Consider the following 20556-nt stretch of genomic DNA (forward strand, 5'->3'; position numbering starts at 1 on the left):
ATAGCCCCCACAACAAAGAATTATTCTGCCCAAAAATGTCTATTTTGGATTGTGGTTGAACAAACCAACAAAACATCACTGACTCCACTGGGGAATTTTAACATAGAAGTTATCAAGGAATTATTTTTAATTCCATTAGTACGATGAGACAATAGGGAAAATCTGAATAGATTGGGTATTAGATGATACAAAGCAACTGTTGCTAATTTTGTTAGGTGTTATAATGTATTTACCTAAGAAAAGATTCTTTTTTTTCCAAAGATGTCTAATTAAGAATGTAGGAATGATATGACATGAGATCTAAGATTTGCTTTAAAATATTTCAGCAGGAACAATAAAAAAGGCCTAGGTGAAGTAAATATGGCAAAATCTTGATAGTTTGGTGTTTGTTTGTTTGTTTTTGCTGAGGAAGATTAGCCCTGAGCTAACATCCGTGCCAATCTTCCTTCACTTTATATGTGGGTTGCCACCTGAGCATGACTGACAAGTGGCATAGATCCATGCCCAGGATCTGAACCCACGAACTCAGGCCGCCAAAGCAGAGCACGCTGAACTTAACCACTACACCACAGGGTCGGCCCTTGATAGTTGCTGAATCTGAATGATGGGTATGTGGGGGGAATCATCCCATTTTCTCTACTTTTGTGTATGTTTAAAATCTTTCACCATAAAAATTTTTAATGACACACTCCAAAAATAAGATATGAATCAAAGAATAATAAATATGCAAAAGGATTAATTGTCAGAGATTGGCATCAGCATGAAAAAAATGTTTATCATCTAGTAAACTAAGTATCCTAAGTCTGACAACCCTTCTATCTTATTCAACAAATCTTTGTGGAGAGGCTACAATTTGCAAGGCACTGTCCTAGGTGCTACAGGGGATAAAAAGACGAGCGAGATAGTCCTGGTCTGCAAGGGACTTACAATCTGAAGAACAGAACCAAACCAGATAAGTGAGCTCAGGCATGGCTTCATGGAGACCCTGAAATTTGAGATGTGCCTTGAAAGCAATACAACTATAAGAGGGGAGAGTGAGCTGAGGAAGTTGGGATGAATTCTAGACAGAAGTAAGAAAGCCTCAACAGGCTTACAAGACTCTTCCTGATCCGGCCCATTCATACCTCCTAAGCCTCATCTTCCACCACTTTCTTTCCAGCTCTCATCAAAGAATTGGAGGCACTGAATATCCAAAGCATTAAAAGAAGTTCACTATAGACAAGGGTACAAAGGCAGAAAAGCAAAAACAGTGTTCATGGTATTTCTATTAAGGACTGGTCTGATTCCCTCTCCCCCTCAAAAAACAACTCACTTGTCTAAAAGCCAGAAAAACAATCTAGTAGAGATGAGGACATAAATGTCATATTCTGGCTTTGACCAACTGAGAGTGTTTGAAAACAAAAGCGCTGGAAATTTCAGAGTAGGGTGGGAAAGGGAACAGAAATTCTGTCTCTATAACAAAGGAATCTGGGGGAAATAACCCGGTGAGGTGGTACTTTGGTGTAAGCCAACAGAATCACTTATTCTGTTTCACCCCAGCATCTCAAGTGTTTTCCCCTCATGATATGCCAAGCACAACATCTTGCTTACCTAAAACAACTTGCTTCTGTTCTTAATTTCTAATGCCAAACCACTGTAAAATTAGAATACTGCATCCCCTTCTTTTGGAAATATTTTATATGTAAATCTGAGCTTGTAAAGTAAAAGATCCTGTTTTTTTTCATTAGGGAACCTTAGGTAGACTAGTAACTGCTAAAAGTGTCTATTTTAAGAAATTATAACAAATGATTTATTCCACTTTAGTTCTATCTTTTTTTTAAGGGAAAAATTCCTTTTTCAGTGCTACTCTCTCAACCTTGATGGTTCTGTGGGAAGTATCACTTCAAACAGAAGTTTAGAGGAATGGCTCTCTCATGAATGAAGAGATAGTAGGAACTTTTTTTTAACCTTGGCCAAATTCCAAGGCTGTTACTCTGGAGTGAATAGTAACAATACAATGCAACAAATTGGTCATGTCTTAAAACTATCTTTAGAGTGATGGGAGAAAAGGATGTATGGGTCAATTTATTAAATGACCCACAGACTCCCAAAAGAGTCAAATGTGTAGAGACTCCTCTGTGTATTGCATATGTATCTATAAGCATAATTAGGATGCTCCTGATAAGAACAAGATTTCCATCCTTCATTTTCTGAGACCTTTTAATTCAGGAAGCTGACAGCTATCAGTGGCCCTTAAATAATTTTTTTAAAGGGCCGGCCCCGTGGCTTAGCGGTTAAGTGCGTGTACTCCGATGCTGGCGGCCCGGGTTCGGCTCCCGGGCGCGCACCGACGCACCGCTTCTCCGGCCACGCTGAGGCCGCGTCCCACATACAGCAACTAGAAGGATGTGCAACTATGACATACAACTATCTACTGGGGCTTTGGGGGAAGAAAAAATAAATAAAAATTATAAAAAAAATAAAAATAATTTTTTTAAAGACGCTAACTGCTCATAAGGTTTATATGCATTTCAAGTGTCAGCCCTTTGCGAAGTTTCTTTTTTATGCTGCCTCTCAAATGGAAATTTTAGTTTAAATATAATTTTAAAACAAAGCCCTTTGCACCAGCAACAAAATCTAGGAGGCTAGTCAAAGAAAACCCAGGAATATATCTGAGAAGTAAGTCTTGAGCCACCCCACAACTCTGTGGCACCAAGAAACCTCTTCAAACACTGTTTTTTTTTAATAATCCACATTTAGCTAATTAAAAAGTTGGGAATGTCAGACCTCTGATTCTTAAGGAATCCTTTAGAGTGTAAATTAGCTAGTCATTGCGTGTGTTGGAATTAGGCTAAGCACTAGTTAAAGCCCTGAGGCCTGCTAACTTAGGGCCCTCTAGGTGCAAGATGAGGCTCAGGCAGATGCTTTCTTACCTGTGGAGTCATCGTAGAGGGATCCGGTTCAGGGGCAGCTTGCTGTTCAGCACTCTTGTTCTTGGCCCCACTCTCCAAAGGCTCTTGCTGGACAGTTGTCTTATTCCCAGAAGGGACGGACGGTGGTGGTGGAGCAAGTAGTTGGGATTTAGAATGGCCTTGGGAGGGGCGGGAAGGAGATGCCTGAGAAGGGGGCAAGTAAGGCTGGGAATGGCTCAAATAGGATTGCGAGGAGGAGGAAGAGGAAGAATAAGAAGGGGTAGGCGCCAGGTAGGATTGGGAAGGTGGGGACTGAGAAGGGGACGGCTGAGCGGGAGGCAGGTAGGGCTGAGACGAGGCCGGGGGGTAGTACGAAGGTGGCGGCTGAGGTGGGGGCATGTAAGATTGAGACGGGGGCATATAGGACCCCGGCGGTACAGGGGGAGATTCAGGGGGGGAATCCAGCTCCATGGGAACCAAACCAGGAGGCCCGTCTCGCTGGTGGTGGAGCATCTGGTGTTTGTACTGCTGTTGCTTCTGATAGCTGAGGGCCGGCCCAGGTGGCGGGGGCATCGGTGGTGGCGGTGGCTGCCAGTCCCCGTAGCCCCCCCCCGGCATCACCGGCGGGGGTGGCAGGGGGGGCGGAGGAAGGTGATGGGGCTGGAGCACGCACTGCATTTGCTTCTGGTGCATCTGCTGCAGCTGTTGGAGCTGCGCCAGGTGCTGCTCGCGGAAGCTCATGAAGCCCGAGGAGGAGGGGGCCGCGGAAGTCGTCGAGCTCGAGTACCCGGACCCCGGCGAGGCCTCAGGAAGGGCCACCGGAGGCGGCGGCGGGACCGGCGGCGGCGGATAGTGGCTGCTCCCGCCATACCGGCCCCAATTCGGGTACATATCGGAAAAGAAGGCGCACGGCTCGTCCTGGCGCCGTTACTCGTCGCAACCGACCTCCAGGAGCTGCGGCGGCGACGGCGACAACCGGAACTCGCGGCGCCTACAGGCCCCGGAGCGTGTAAACGGAGCGCGCCAGTGCGCCGGCGCTACTGAGCTGGGCCCGCGACCGGCAAGGCGGGGACGATACTGGAGCGACTACGCCTGCGCAGTAGCCACCGAGAGGCGAACAAAGGCGAGATAGAGCGGCCCTGTGCTTGGCGACTCTCGGTTGCCATCTTCCTTCAGGTTCGGATAATGTAGGCGCGAGTAGAATGCTCTCATAGAACTCAGGAACCATAGAGTTCACAGCTGAAGGGGGTGGTAGAGATCCTATCGCTCCACGGCTTCATTTTTGAATGAAAAAAAAAAAAAGGTTCCATTCACAATAGCAACAATCACAACAACAACAACAAAAAACATGAAACAAGTAGGAATAACTCTAATAAGAAATATGTAGAATTTATACGACGAAAACTACGGAACCATACAGAATCATATCCAAGTGGGATAAAATTAGACTTGAAATAATGAAGAGGCTTACCATAGTCCGGAATGAAAAAGAGGAAAAATTGTAAAGATGTCAGTTCTTCTCAAATTAAATGAATAAACTTAATTCTACAAAAAAAATCCAATTGGGAACAAATCTGTGAAGAATAGAAATGTATTTTGCAGACAGAATGTAAGACTACACCAATTCCTGCAGGCATATAAAAGGTAACGTCTGCAGTTATTGTAAAAGAGGAGAAATGGAGTTCTTTAAAATAATTCAACACATAAAAACTCATGTTGGAGAATCTCAGCTGAAGGAAAGACAGCAGAGACCAGATACAAAGATTGTCTAGAGAGGACGACCCAGAAATAATCCAATCTCTCAGCATAATACTAAACATGAACTCCTTTGGCTTGAGTGAACCACTGAAAAACAAAGCTGATAAACACCGAATTCTGAAAAAGCTACCTAACTCTGAGAATATTAATGTTGTATGTCAGTTGTGTACCACTTAAAGATTTGACCTTGCTTCCATCTTAGCAACCCAGATCTTCACCTCTCTGAGGAGATGGATGTGAGTGGAAAGTGGGGCACCTAAGTATCCGCCAGAAGATAGAGCTTCTAGTTCTCAAATAGGAATTTAGTTGTGTTTCTTTTAACTTTTTATTGAAGTATAACATATATACATAAAATTACACATCGTAAGTGTACAGTTTAGTGAATTTTCACAAACCAATCACAATTGTGTAACCAGCACCCAGATCAAGAAACAGAACATTACCTAACTCAGAACTCCTAGTTACCTGTATTTTTAATATTTTCAATGAAATTCTCTTTTGAAAAATTAAAAAGTAACTTATTATAGTAATAAACTAAAGGGGAAAATCAGGTGATCATCTCATTAGATGCAGAAAACAAATATGATAATTTTCAACATCCATTCATGATTTTTAAAAAGCTTAGCAAACCAGAAATAAAAGGGAACTTCCTTAATCCTATAAAGAGTATCTACTAAAAACACGACAGCAAACATCACATTTTTGTGATTTTGTGAAAAGTTGAAAGTTTTCCCCCTGAGATAAAGAATAGATGTCCACTACCATCACATCTGTTATGGGTTAGAGTGTGTCCCCTCAAAAACGATATGTGTAAGTCCTAACCCCCAGTACCTCAGAAGGTGACCTTATTTGAAAATCGGGTTGTTGCAGATGTAATTAGTTAAGATGAGGTCACACTGGAGTAGCGTGGGCCTCAATCCAATATGACTGGTATCCTTATAAGATAGCCATGTGAAGACACAGACACACAGAATGTCATGTGATAGTGAAGGCAGAGATTAGAGTTACACAGGTGCAAGCTAAGGAGTGGAACAAATGGAATTCTCATACATTGCTGGTGGGAGTGTTAATTGGCATGACCATTCTGAAATACTATTTGACAGTTTCCACTAAAGCTCAACAGACTCATAGCCTGTGACCCAGGAATTCACTCCTAGGCATACAACCAACAGAGAGGCATACATATGTTCACCAGAAGACATATACAAGAATGTCCATAGCAGCAGTATTTGTAATGGCTGAAAACTGAAAAACAACCCAAATGTCCACCTATACTAGAATGGATAATCAAATTGCAGTATATTTATATAATGGAATACAAAACAGCAACGAGAATGAACTGTAACTACATGCAACAATAAGATGCATGTCACAAACATAACGTTGAGCAAAAGAAGCTAGACAGAAAAGAATATATATATATATATATGTTTTCACATATATAAATTCAAAAATGGACAAAACTGATATATACTGTTAGAATTCAGGACAGTAGTTACCCTTGGGTGGAGGGATAGTGACTTAAAGGGGGCACAAAAGGGGCTGCTGGGGATATTCTGTTTCTTGATCTGGGTGCTGGTTACATAGGTATGCTCAGTTTGTGAAAAGTTCATCAAGCTGTACCACTTGTGATTTGTGCACTTTTCTGTTTGCATGGTTCAATCAATGTGCCTTCAAGAAAATTTTGGATGATGGAAGTTCAAAAGAATATTTACTGTGTAATTTATTTTACATATAGTTAAAAAAATAGGCAAAATGAAATTATAATATTAAAAGTGAGGGTAGGGCCAACCCCATGGCTTAGCCATTAAGTGCGCACGCTCTGCTGCTGGCGGCCCGGGTTCGGATCCCGGGCGCACACCGACGCACTGCTTCTCCAGCCATGCTGAGGCCACACCCCACATACAGCAACTAGAAGAATGTGCAGCTATGACATACAACTATCTACTGGGGCTTTGGGGGAAAAATAAATAAGTAAATAAATAGAATTAAAGCTTTAAAAAAATTGTTCATTAGAAAATAAAAATAATAAAAAAATAAAAGTGAGGGTAGGGCTGGCACCGTGGCTTAGTGGTTGGGTGCGCGCACTCCGCTACTGGCGGCCCGGGTTTGGATCCCGGGCGCGCACCGACACACCACTTCTCCAGCCATGCTGAGGCCACGTCCCACATATAGCAACTAGAAGGATGTGCAACTATGACATACAACTATCGACTGGGGCTTTGGGGAAAAAAAAGGAGGAGGATTGGCAATAGATGTTAGCTCAGAGCTGCTCTTCCTCAGAAAAAAGAGGAGGATTAGCACGGATGTTAGCTCAGGGCTGATCTTCCTCACAAAAAAAAAAGTGAGGGTAAAACAGCATAGGGAATATAGTCAATAATATTGTAATAACTTTGTACAGTGACAGACGGTAACTAGAGTTATCGTGGTGATCATTTCATAATATATATAAATATAGAATTACTAAGATATACACCTGAAACTAATAGGATATTGTATGTCAATTATACTTCAAGTAAAAAAAAATGAGGATAGTGGCTGAGAGGGGGCACGAGTAGGGTTTCTGAGGTGCCAACATGTTCTGCTTCTTGATCCAAGTGGTAATTACACAAATATTTTGCTTTGTTAAAACTTATTGAGGTGTACGTTTATCCTTTGTACTTTCTTATTTGTGTGCTGTACTTCACAATTTTTTAAAAAGTTTTAAAAATCACAAGTGGGGGACTAGCCCGGTGGTGTAGTGGTTAAGTTCGTGCCCTCCACTTTGGCGGCCCACGGTTCACAGGTTCAGATGCCAGGCATGGATCTATGCATGGCTCATGAAGCCATGCTGTGGCAGGCGTCCCACATAGAAAGTAGAGGAAGATGGACACCGATGTTAGCCCTGGGCCAATCTTCCTCAGCAAAAAGAGGAGGATTGGCAACAAATGTTAGCTCAGGGCTAACCTTCCACACCAAAAACAAACAAACAAACAAAAAACACAGGTGGGAAGGAGAAGAAATGTGATAGTAGTGGAAGACAGAGAAAGATGAGATTGGGTGGAGGAAGGTGGGGATCTTTTTCTTTGCCTTTTTCTTTCCCACCTGCCCGGTAGGTTCTAGCTGTCAGGTCTTCTATCCAGAAACTCTCCCTCAACAAGAAGTCTTTCAGCACCTACTTGGGAGACAGCACCGCTGTTGAAGCAGGCCCTTCCACATTCCCCTCATTGTTTCAAGATAAATTTAGGCATTGTTCTAGATGCTATAGGGAATCCTATCCTCTAGGGTCTTACTCTCCGGGAACTAATATATAGCTGGCTGTTCAAATCTAGCCTGCATAATTAATTTTCAAAAATCTCAGCCATCTTCATTATACAGAACCTCTGTCTCCAGAAAATTGTTTAAAAGAAGCCTCCTTGTTTGTGTAATGCTCTCCTCATGACATTTTAGTAACACTGATTTCACAGTATACGACCAACCCCACGCCCATTTTTTAGAGACTAATTTTACTAATCTAGAATGCAAAAAGAACAATAAAAACATAAAGTGTTCTTATTCAAAATGAACTAAGGGATGAATTAGAGCACAAATCACACATAAGCTTTTGTGTGGGAGACTCTAGAGGGGGTCAGCTGTTAATTGTCGGTGCTGTCAAAGCTAACTAGCAGGAGTCTTCTCTGGACTAAGTTTATAAGCCAGCTGCATTTCTCTGGTTATGTTTCATTCTTGCTGTTACTAGGGGGACTAGCATGAGGGCTGGGAGGAGGGAGTGGCGTTTAATTGGTTACTGGTGTAAAGCCATATTTTGATTGGCTGGTGATTTGCATGCTATTTTGTAGAATAAAAATCCCTGCTAGCTCTTGCAGCTTGTACCAGTTCTAAACAACAGGATCTAGAAGCAGATCATCTGCTATTGGGCCTATGCACCCTTAAGATGTTGAATAGATAGTGTCTAGATTCAGGGTGACCTGGTCATACATAACCTTGGAAATGTGAGTGCTTGTTCCCCTTCCTAACACCATGGAGTCATGTTCTCATTTTATCCTAAAGAAACCTATAGGTGCTCATAAGTAATCCCAATTGCATGTGATCAGTCCTTCCAAACATTCCCAATGGATCTGAACAGTTTAGGACAGCCTAGAACTTGAGCACGGTTGTATCCATTACGGTTCTGTGGATGTTATCCATAGCAACAGCTGAAACTTTAAAAGAAATGTATTGGAAAGATATTGTAAAAGTTACAAAATAGACAAAATGTGTCATAACTAGATCTAGGAACAGGAAAAAAGCCAAGGTAAAAGCTATTCTACTATCAAACCTCTGGAGGGTGTAAGAAACAAAGTAACAAACTCTTTTTTTTCCCTTCAGCCACTCTCAGTGCCTTCTCAGATATATGGTGGTGAGAGGAAGGATCTGGAAGGAGTCTCCAGTGCTCCCTTCAGCTTCTACAGTGAAAGGACTGGGCACACTGATCTAAATTCTAATACAACTGCACACAATTTGGGAAAATTTAAAACTCCAAGAACTGTTAGGAAGGAGGAGTGGATGTGGGCAAGTAAAAACCACAAATATCCACTACCCTGGGCAAGGGCCTCCATTGTGAGGCAAATGTGCCCAAAGACAGGTCATAAAAAGGAGTTTAGCAGTAGAGATCAAATGTAAAAAGATCATCCCCAAAAAGATCTTTAGAGAAGACAAACACAGGATTTCTGAGCAAGTGTAAATTGAGAACGACTTTAAAATTTAAGGATTAATGTATTAATTAGGATGCAGTCTAAGCTGCTGTAACAATGAGACAATAAAGTACAATGGCTTAAACAAAAGTTTGTTTCTCACTCATAGTTCAAAGATAAGCAGCCCAAAGTTGTCATCTTCAACATGAAGCTTCCGTCCCTGGGTTCAAGGTGGATGCTCTGGCTCCTGCCATCAAATCTGCATCCTAGCCAGTGGGAAGGTAGAATGGGTTAGGAGAGCATATCTTTTCAGGAGCATGCCTTTTAAGGTCACAACCCACAAGAGATACAGTTACATCCTGTTGGCTACAACTTAGTTGGTTGGCCATGCCTAGCTGTAGGAAGGCTGGGAAATAAAGTTTCTACCTGGGCAACACAGATAAAACTCATGAAAACTATTATTAAAAGAAGAAGTGGACAGTGGATACCAGGGACAACACACAGTATCTGCCACACTGACAATACCAAGTTCTTATGAGGTTGTGGAGCAACAGAAACTCTCACACACTGTTGATGGGAGTACAAATGTACACTTAAAGAGTAATTTAACAATATCCGATATAACTGAAGATACACAATGCCTTATGACACAATTTCACTTCTAAGTATATATCTTGGACTAGAGATACTTTGTACATATATACAAAGAGGCATGTAAAAGAATGCAGCCCTGTTTGTAATAGCAAAAATCAAAAACAACTTAAATGACTATCTATATGAGAATGGATAAACAAATTGTTTAATATTCACACAATGAAATATCATACAGCAATTATAGTGAGTGAACTAGAGCTACACATATTAACTGGATAAATCTCACAAACACAAACATAACTCAGCAAAAAGAGAAAGTTGCAAAAGACTATATACACTGGGTATGACCCAAAAGAATTGAAAGCAGAGACTTGAGCAGATATTTGGACACCCATGTTCATAGCAGCATTATTCACAATAGCCAAAAGGTGAAAGCAGCCCAAGGGTCCATTGACAGATAGATAAACAAAATGTGGTATATACATACAATGGAATATTATTCAGCCTTAAAAGGAAGGAAATTCTGATACATGTTACAACATGGATGAATCTTGAACATTATACTAAGTGAAATAAGCCAGTCACAAAAGGAAAATACTGTATAATTTCACTTATATGAGGTACCTAGAGTAGTCAAATTCATGGATGCAAAAAATAGAATCATGATTAACAGGATCTGGGGGAAGGGGGTAATTGGGAGTTATTGTTTAATGGGCAGAGGGTTTCAGTTTGAGAAAGTAAAAAAAACTTGGAGTTGGGTAGTGGTGATCGTTGTACAACACTATGAATGTACTTAATGCCACTGAACTGTACACTTGAAAATGGTTAAAATAGTAAATTTTATGTTATGTATATTTTACCACAAGAAAAAGAAAAGAATATATACAGCATGATTTTATTTACAGGTAGCTCAAAAACATACACATTAGAAACATATGGTTAAGGTATACAAGTAATGGGTAAAACTGTAATGAAAATCAAGAGGATGACAAATACAAAATGCAAGACAGTGATTACCTCAGAGGTGGGTGGAAGGATCAAGGGACGGGAATGTAATCAGAGAAGATTACACAGAAAGCGTCAAAGTTATGAGTAATATTATTTTTCTTAAATCAGGTTATGCGTGCAAGGATGTTCATTTTAGAAACATTCTTTATACCCTAAATGTACTCTATAAGGCAATATTTTATATTATCCACATATATTACACAATATTTCATACATTCAAAGGTATACATTTAAATACACACATAATATATATTTAAATATTAATATAAATGTATACTTTTGAAAGTATGAAGTATTACATATTTTTACATGGGAAAATCAAAGGAGAATGGAGAAATATTAAAGTGGGTTGGTTGAGGAAAACTTTGAAAAACTACCGTTCAGACACTCTTCTACATTCTGAAACATAGCTCCAACTTGTATAGTTCCACCTCAGACACTCAGGTTTGAGTGTCTGAGAATAAGGTGTAGTGAATATTATTGTTTGCCTACAGTAAACATTTCCTTCTTTCTTCCTTCTTAATAAAATCCCAATTTTGTTCAGGTGTCCACATCTCCCCTTACATATTCCATGTCACTCAGAAAGAGCCGACCATCTCCTGCTCCAAGAGTAGATCCCAATTAGTTTAAGTCAATCATGGTGATATCATCCCCCTTGTCATTACTGGTTCAGAGATTCTGGCTTGACCTTATCACACGTGGCATTTCTTTGGCCACCCAAAAGTTTGCATCTGCCCAAAGTTGACACAATCACATTGCAAGGAAGGATTTTTATTACATGGTTGGGAAGAGGCCCTCTTTCTCTCCAATGGACATGAAGAAGGAGCATGTTGCGCTCCAATTGCTGTTTACAGCCAACCAGAGGCCGTGAAGGAAGCCAGCTTGATGACAAAACCAACAGAGGAAGGTCAGAAGTGAGGGACGTGGAGTTTCAGCCCTGCTTGTACTGTGCATAAAGCTGCACCTTTGAAATTTTGGTTATTTGAGATGCATTTCCTTTATTGTTTAAGGTAGACTGAGTTCAAATTTCTGCTACTCGCACTGGAAGCACCATAACTGAAGCCTGTAGATATATTCTAAGGATACGTATAAAAATAGGAATCTCAGACACACAGTTGGGCCCCGCAGAAAATCAGAAACCGCACTTGACTCTACAAGAACGGCTGCATATGTAGCCCTCAGAGATTGGAATGTGGTTTAGAAACAGGATGTCCCTTAGGACCCAATGTAGATCTAGCTGTCCCTCTCTCAGCATTAGGAAGTTCTTGATCAAATCCTATCCCAGGACTCTGCCATCATGGTACTCGTGTGTCAGGTGCACCCCTGCTTTTCTTTATGTATGGTTTCTACTCTTGCTATACCTACTCAACTCTCCACATCTTGAAATCTAAATTTCTCAAAGAGAGGATCTATTTCCTTAGGACAGAACTTTCTCAACAATCCATGTCATGAGCTTTTGGCCAATTATAGATTGGATGTCTGTGGCTAAGATGCCCTACCCTTGACTCAATTAACAGTAGTCAAGTTTGCTGATTATGAAGTACCAATTTGGCAATTTATATGGAAGGAATCTCTTAGAATTGCCCTGTGGGTGTGCTATTCACGGTAGGCTTCTGTTCAGTATACAGGTGGATGAATCACTTGAACAATATAGGCTCAAAGTTCTTTCATCACAACAATCTCAAAATCTTCATCCACAGTTGGTACTCATAATGCAACATCAGCTTTTATCTTTGCTGGAATAGTGCCACCTCTGATATCTTATTCTAATTACCTATTTCAATCTTTTATTTCTATAGCGCTCTCACTTCCTAATTTTTAATATACCTGTTAATCAATCTTCTTGGGCCTCCAGTCCCTTGACTGATTCCTTTTCCCCCAGTTCACCACTCATCTCATGATTTCACTTTCCTATCAATGCCTGAACCTGTTATGTCAATTCAACCTTTCTTGCTTGCACCTTCAACTCCTTGTTCTACTGTTGTACTTGCCCTGCACCCATCCACTTTCTTTTGTTGAATGGTTCTGGAGAAATGACATAATATGGAGTTGGTGCCACTAATTCAGGTTCTGCAATCCTGCCTGGGTTCTCAACATTACTTTGCCATCACTTTGTATGTCATTAACCTCTCCCACTCACTACAGTAGCTACTTCAATCCTCCATCACTACCCTAAGCTTTGTCTCTCAATAGATGGTCTTGCTTTCAACTTCACAGAGTTGAGACCAGTAGGCACAAACTCCTTCAACTTCTGCTCACACACCCACACACTAATCTTTACTGGCAGTCACTTCTGCCTCCTATCCTCTCATTTCAGATTGGCTCTTCTCCTGTCCCAAGTTAATCCTGGCCTTCATGCTCTATATTCCATCTTTTGACACTACTATGTCGGTTTTCTTTTCATTCTACTGTATGTTTCATTTATTTTATTTTTTCACCAAACGTTTTATTTTGGAAAATGCCAAACTTATGAAAAGGTTGAAAGAATAGTTAATAAACACCCCTATTACCTTTCATCTAGGTACATCATTTGTTAATGTTTTCCTACATTCTCTCTCTCCCTCCTTCCCTCTTTCACCTATTTATCTATTTATATCTATCTGTCTATCTTTTACCCAAACTATTAAACAGTTACTTGTGTATGTGACCCTTCACACCTAAACATTCAGCATGTATTTCCTAAGAATAAGGATATCCTTACATGTAACTACAGTATAATGTTCACACTAAGTTTAATATAAATATAATTACATATCCAACAATCAATCAATATTTAAATTTCCCCAATTGTCCTAATAATATCCCTTATAGCTTCTTATTTAATTCAGAGTCCAAAGATCATACATTGCATTTAGTTGTCCTGCTTTGTTAGTCTCCTTTAATATAAAAGTTCTCCAGCCTTTTTTTTGTCTTTCATGACACTGACATTTTTAAAGAATCCAAGCCAATTGTTTTGCAGAATGTCCCTCAATTTTGGGTTGACAGTGTCCTTATAATTAGATTCAGGTAAAAAATTTTTAATTTGGGGGGACAAAAATACTACACAGGTAATGTATCTTCCTATACATCACATCATGATATACATTATGTCAGTTTGTCCCCTCAACAGTGAGATCAAGTTTGAACAATTGGTTAAGACAGTGTCTGCCAAATTTCTCTACTGTAAAGGTGTATGTAGTAATTTGTGGGGTGATACTTTGAGGCTCTGCCAATATCTTGTTCCCCACAGTTTTTCACCAATGGCTATAGCATCCACTAATGATTCTCACCTGAATCGGTTAATACAATGGTGATTGTAAAACAATGATTTTATATTTCTATCATTCCTTCTACATTAGTTGTCATATTCCTATATGTTCCTATATGTTCCCATTTTGTTTATTCTTAGTATTTTATGGACTCATGGGTTCTTTATTAGAAATCAATGTGTATCAACATATTGTACAACCTAAATTTACACAATTTTATACGTCAAATATATATCAATAAAAAATAAATATCAATGTCATAATTCACTACTGTCATGAATTTTGATGCTTAAATTTTCTCAAATGTGGCCAGCATGAGCCTTTTCAAGCTGGCTCCTATTTCTTTTGACAAGTCCCCATCACTTTTTGAGCTCTTCCTTGCATTTTTCTATAATTTAAGAATTTATTATAGATAGGGACCAAGATGATGCCATAGGAGGCTCCTGAGCTTCCTGCCTCCCGTGGACACACAGAATGTACAGCTACACGCAGAGCATTTCCCTCAGAGAAACCCAGAAACTAGTTGAGTGACTCCTACACATCAGGAGAATGAGCAAATATACTCACCTCAAAATGGGCAGAAAAGGCTGAGACACTCTTACCATGAACCTCACCCTCAGCATAGAGCCATACAATTGGGAGGGAACCCCTAACTCCCAGCTTCTCCCTGAGGAGCGAGCAGTTTGGACTGCAGATCTAGTGCCCCAACTTTTAAGGCTCACACACCAGGAACAGGTCCCCAAAACATCTACCTCTAAAAGCCAACAGGGCTTGTGTACACAAGTCCCACAGGACTATAGTAAACAAGAAGCAGTTCTTAATGGGTGTGTGACTTCCTTTGATATTTGAGTTAAACTTTCATTTCTCATTGTGCATTACTTTGATCTTGTAATATACGTATTTTTTGTAGTAAAAAACACATCACATTAAATTTACCATCTTTATCTTTTTTAAGTGTATAGTTTATACTATTAAGTATATTTACATTGTTGCGCAACAGATCTCTAGAACTTTTTCATCTTGCAAAACTGAAACTCTATATCCACTAAACACTAATTCACCCTCTTTTCTCCCTCTCCACCTGGTAATCACCTTTCTACTCTCTGTCTCTATGATTTAGCTACTTTAGATACTTCGTACGGTTGGAATTATACAGTATTTGTCCTTTTATGACTGGCTTATTTCACTTAGCATAATGTCCTTGAGGTTCATCCATGTTGTAGCATATGACAGAATTTCCTTTGTTTTTTAAGTTTGCATAATATTCCATTGTATGTATATACCACATTTTCTTTATCCATTCATCAACTGATGGATATTTGGGTAGCTTGCACCTCTTGGTTATTGTGAATAATGCTGCAATGAACGTGGGTGTGCAAATATCTCTTTGAGATCCTGCTTTGAATTCTATTGGATATATATACGGAAGTGGGATTGCCAGCCCGCATAGTAATTCTATTAAAAAATTTTTTTGTGTGTGAGGAAGATCAGCCCTGAGCTAACATACATGCCAGTCCTCCTCTTTTTGCTGAGGAAGACTGGCCCTGAGCTAAATCCGTGCTGATCTTCTCCACCTTTATGTGGGACGCCACCACAGCACGGCCTGACAGGCGGTGTGTCGGTGCACGCCCAGGATCCAAACCCGGGCTGCCAGCAGCAGAGCTCGCGCACTTAACCGCTATGCCTCAAGGCCAGCCCCTATTTTTAACTTTTTGAACCACCATACTGTTTTCCATAGTGGCTGTACCTTTTTACATTCCCACCAACAGTGCACAAGAGTTCCAATTAATATGATATTGGCTACATCCTTGCCAACATTTTTTATTTTTTGTTCTTTTGTTAGTGGCCACCCTAGTGAGTCTGAGGTGACATCTCATGGTTTTGATTTGCATTTCTCTTATGATTAGTGATGCTGAGCATCTTTTCCTGTGCTTGTTGGCTATTTGCATATCTTCTTCAGAGAACTGTCTACTAAAGTCTTTTGCCCATTTTCAAATCAGGTTGTTTTTTTGTTGTTGAGTTGTAGAAGTTCCTTATAAATATAAAAAATGATAAATATGGTAAATTTAATGTGGGGTGTTTTTACTACAAAAAATATAGATTATGAGATCCAAGCAATGCACAATGACAAATTTTGGACTTGTAGAAGTTCCTTATAAATCCTTATAAGTTCCTTATAAAATCAGATACATGACTTTCAAATATTTTCTCCCATTCCATAGGTTGCCTTTTCACTCTGTTGATCATTTCCTTTGATGCACAGAAGCTTTTAAGTTTGATGTAGTCCCATTTGTCTATTTTGCTTTTGTTGCCTGTGCTTTTGGTGTCATAGCCAAGAAATCATTGCCAAATCCAATGTCCCGAAGTTTTCCCCCTAAGATTTCTAGTTTTAGATCTTATGCTTAGGTCTTTAATCCATTTTGAGTTAATTTTTGTATATGGTGTAAGGAGAGGCTACTGTCATTATCTTCCTTGTGGATATCCAGTTTTCCCAATACCATTGTTGAACAGACTGTCCTTCCCGTCATTGTGTAGTCTTGGCATCCTTGTTGAAAACCATTTGGCAATATACGCAAGGGTTTATTTCTGGGCTCTCTATTCTGTTCCATTGGTCTATATATGTGTCCTTATGTCAGTTCAACGCTCTCTTGATTACTACTGCTTTGTAGTATATTTTGAAATCAGGAAGCATGAGGCCTCTAACTTTTTTCTTCTTTTTCAAGATTGTTTTGATTATTTGGGATCCTTTAAAATTCCATATGAATTTTAGCATATTTTTTTCTATTTCTGCAAACAAATGTCATTGGGCTTTTGATAGAGATTGCATTGAACCTGTAGATCGCTTTGGGTAGTATGGACACTTTAGTGATATTGAGTCTTCCAACAGGATGTCTTCCCATTTCTTTTTATCTTATTTCTTTTAGCAACGTTTTGTAATTTTCAGTGCACAAGTCTTGCACCTCCTTAGTTTACCATTTTTGATGCTGTAATAGATTGTTTTCTTAATTTCTTTTTTTTTGGATTGGTCATTGTTAGTGTATTGAAATGCAACTAATTTTTCTGTGTTGATTTTATATCCTGAAACTTTGCTGAAATCACTAATTAGTTGTAAGTTTTAAAAAATGGTTTCTTTAGGGTTTTCTACATATAAGATTTACGCCATCTGTGAACAGAGATAATTTTACTTCTTTTCTAATTTGGATGCCTTTTGTCTTTCTTGTCTAACTGTTCTAACCCAGACTTCTTAACACGTGCTTTATTAGTTGGTATAGGCTAAGTTACACTATAAGTAGTAAAAAAAAAAAACAAAAAAAAACAAAAAAACCAACCCAAATCTCAGTGGCTCAAAACAACAAATGCTTATCATTCACCCTAATGTTCTCATCACTAGGCTGGGATGTTCTGTGGGATCTAGGCAAAGCAAGGTTCCATCTGTATGTCTTCATGATTATCAAGGCAGGACAAAGGGAATATAGTTAATCACACAATGACTTTTAAAACTTCTGCCTAGAAATGACATATGTCATCTTCACTCATAGTGCCACACCTAGCTCCAAAGGTAGTAGGAAGAGCAATCCTACCCTGGGTCCGTAACATGGAGAGCCAGAAATATTTGGTGAACAGCACAAACAACTGCTATACTCCACCCTTCTCATTATCAAATGTTGACCTCATTTTTCCTACCACAGGCCAAGTATACACAACCCCCTCCCCCAAACAGACATTCTTCAAGTCCTGTCGGGTCATGGCATCATGCTCAGAGTCCAGGATATCTAGGCGAAGCACAGCAGTCTCTACAGCAGGGGGTATGTCTAGTAGTACCAGTATCACAAGGTGTGGCTTTTTTTGCTCTAGAGATCTATGCACCAAGAGGGTAAATTATCTGCTCGTTTACAATAAGTATACAGTTAGTGCAGTAGGAACAGGACAACCACAGTGAACACTCCCGTTTAGAAAAGGAAAGAAAAAAGGACACACAGAAGTGACTAGTTCTCGCCTGCCCCGTGGCATAGGGGTTAAGTGCGCATGCTCAGCTGCTGGGGGCCCCGGGTTCGGATCCCGGGCGCGCACCGACACACCCCTTGTCAGACCATGCTGTGGCGGTGTCCCATATAAAGTGGAGGAAGATGGGCATGGATGTTAGCTCAGGGCCGGTCTTCCTCTGCAAAATGAGGAGGATTGGCAGATGTTAGCTCAGGGCTGATCTTCCTCACACACACACACACAAAATAAAAAAAAAAAAAAAAAAGTGACTAGTCTCTAGCAATCCTGTCTACAAGATAAACCATGCAAGGGCAGCTTAATTGGGGATAAGAAATTTATAAAAGCTAAAAACAAAAGGATAGGCAAAGGTATATAAGGCAAATGCATGACAAAAAAGAAAAAGAAAAAGAAAGCAGAGATCCTGTTCTTATTATCAGAAAAAGTAAAATTCAGGCCCAAAAGTGTTAAATGAGACAAAAAGGATACCTTATAATGCTGAAGGCTACAATTCACGAGACATACATCAGTTATGAGTATGTAGCAACTTTCATCACATGGAAACTCTAACAAGTGCAAGGAGAAATAGATAAAATATACTAATATTAGGAAACTCTAATGTATTTCTCTCAGTTCGAGACAGACCAGAGTCAAAAAAAAGTCTATAGAAGACCTAAACAAACAGGTAGATCTGATGGAGAAATATCAAACCTCTTACCCTGATAATAGAGAATGTAGTTTCTTTTGGAGTGTATATGGAACTTTCATGAAACTGACGATGTTAGGCCACAAGGAAAACCTCAATATTTTCCATATTGCATATCCAAACAGGATATTCTTTTTGCATGCCTTTTCCTGTATTTTAATTTACTGAGATATAATTTATGTACAATAAAATGCACCAATTTTGTGTACATTTCAATGCATTTTGACAAATCAATATAACTAAGTATCATCACAATCAAAATACAGAACCTTTCAATCACCCCCAAACATTCCCTTGTACTCACACACACAATTCCCCATCCCCCTCAGGCAATCAATGATTTACTTTCCTTTCATTATAGATTTGTCTTTTTTAGAGCTTCATATAATTGGAATTATAGTATATATTCTTTTGTGTCTGGCTTCTTTTGCTCAACTTAATGGTTTTAAGATTCATCTAGTTGTTGTAGCAGTTCATTCCTTTTATTGCTAAATAGTATTCCATTATACAAATGCACAATTTGTTTGTCCATTTACTTGTCGATGGATACTTGGGTTGATTCATTTTTACCTATTATGAATAAAGAATATGAACACTCGTGTACAAGTCTGTGTGTGGATGTATGTTTTCATTTCTCTTGGGTAGATTCCCTAGGAGTGGAATTGTTGGCTTGTGTGGTAAGTGTATTTTCCCATTATTTCCAACTGTTTTGTGTCATTCTGTTTTAGGCATGTCTTGTAAATACCATACAGTCACAAGATTTACAATATATCCAACCTGAGCATTTGTCTTTTAATAAGGGAACTTAACAGTCACATCCATCATGACTAGTGTGTGTTTGGACTTTGCCCTACCATCTTACTTTATGTTTCTATTTATTAACATTATCTCTTCTTTCTTCTCCTTTTGCATTTCTTTTTCTCTTTTTAAATTTACATATAGTGAAATATACGGATGTCCAGTGGTGCAGTTCAATGGGTTTTGACAAATTCTACTTTTTTTTTAAATTCGGTTTCCCTTTTGCATTTCTTCTTTCTGTTGGTTTAGGAGACGTACATCCTATATTATTTAGAACTAAGTTTAGCTATACATTTAAGGTAAAACTCAGTAGGCCTTTCCAACGTATTGACATATACGGTCACTCACTTTCAAAGCTTACATGTCCTAATAGTTCTCTCACAGAAAAAGAGAGCAACTCTTCAGTAAAAAGCTCTGGTTAAGACTATTTGGCTTGACTTTGATTATCCTGGTTTGAAATATCACAATGGTAAAGCAAATAAGAATATTCTGATTGGTCCACCCAGGAAGATGATCCCATCCAGGTTATGGGCTGGGGGAGGAGTGAGCCACAATCTAGTCCTATGACAATGGTTTTCTCTAAGAGGAATTCTGAACAGAGGAGGGAAAGGAAAGAATTATTTTCAGACCTTTTCCTATCCATTTATATATGTACATTCCTATATAAGTAATTACGTATTTTTGTGGTTTAAAAAAATGTAAAACAGATATCATATTATACCTAATTGTTCTCACAAGTTGCTTCTTTCTCTTAACAATAGGTCGCAAAGTTATTTCCATGTAAGTAATACAGCTCCACCTTCTTTTATTATTAGTTGTGGTAAAATACACATAACACAAAACTTAACCATCTTAACCATTTTTTTTTTTGTGAGGAAGATCAGCCCTGCTGATCCATGCTAATCCTCCTCTTTTTGCTG

At 39.3% G+C, this 20556-nt stretch overlaps 1 protein-coding gene across 1 annotated transcript in view; it reads right to left on the bottom strand.

The window, feature by feature from the left end:
* YLPM1 (YLP motif containing 1) overlaps positions 1 to 3937 on the bottom strand; it is a 66305-nt gene extending 62368 nt beyond the window's left edge. Inside the window, exon 1 of the mRNA XM_004426359.3 lies at positions 2913 to 3937. Within this exon, the coding sequence (XP_004426416.1) occupies positions 2913 to 3782 (870 nt within the window). The 5' untranslated portion in view covers positions 3783 to 3937. The remainder of the gene's footprint in view (positions 1 to 2912) is intronic.
* Positions 3938 to 20556: the final 16619 nt, after the last annotated feature.

Source organism: Ceratotherium simum, chromosome 24 (genome assembly GCF_057802395.1).
Source record: "Ceratotherium simum simum isolate JZ-2026a chromosome 24, ASM5780239v1, whole genome shotgun sequence".
NCBI classification, from domain to species: Eukaryota; Metazoa; Chordata; class Mammalia; order Perissodactyla; family Rhinocerotidae; genus Ceratotherium; species Ceratotherium simum.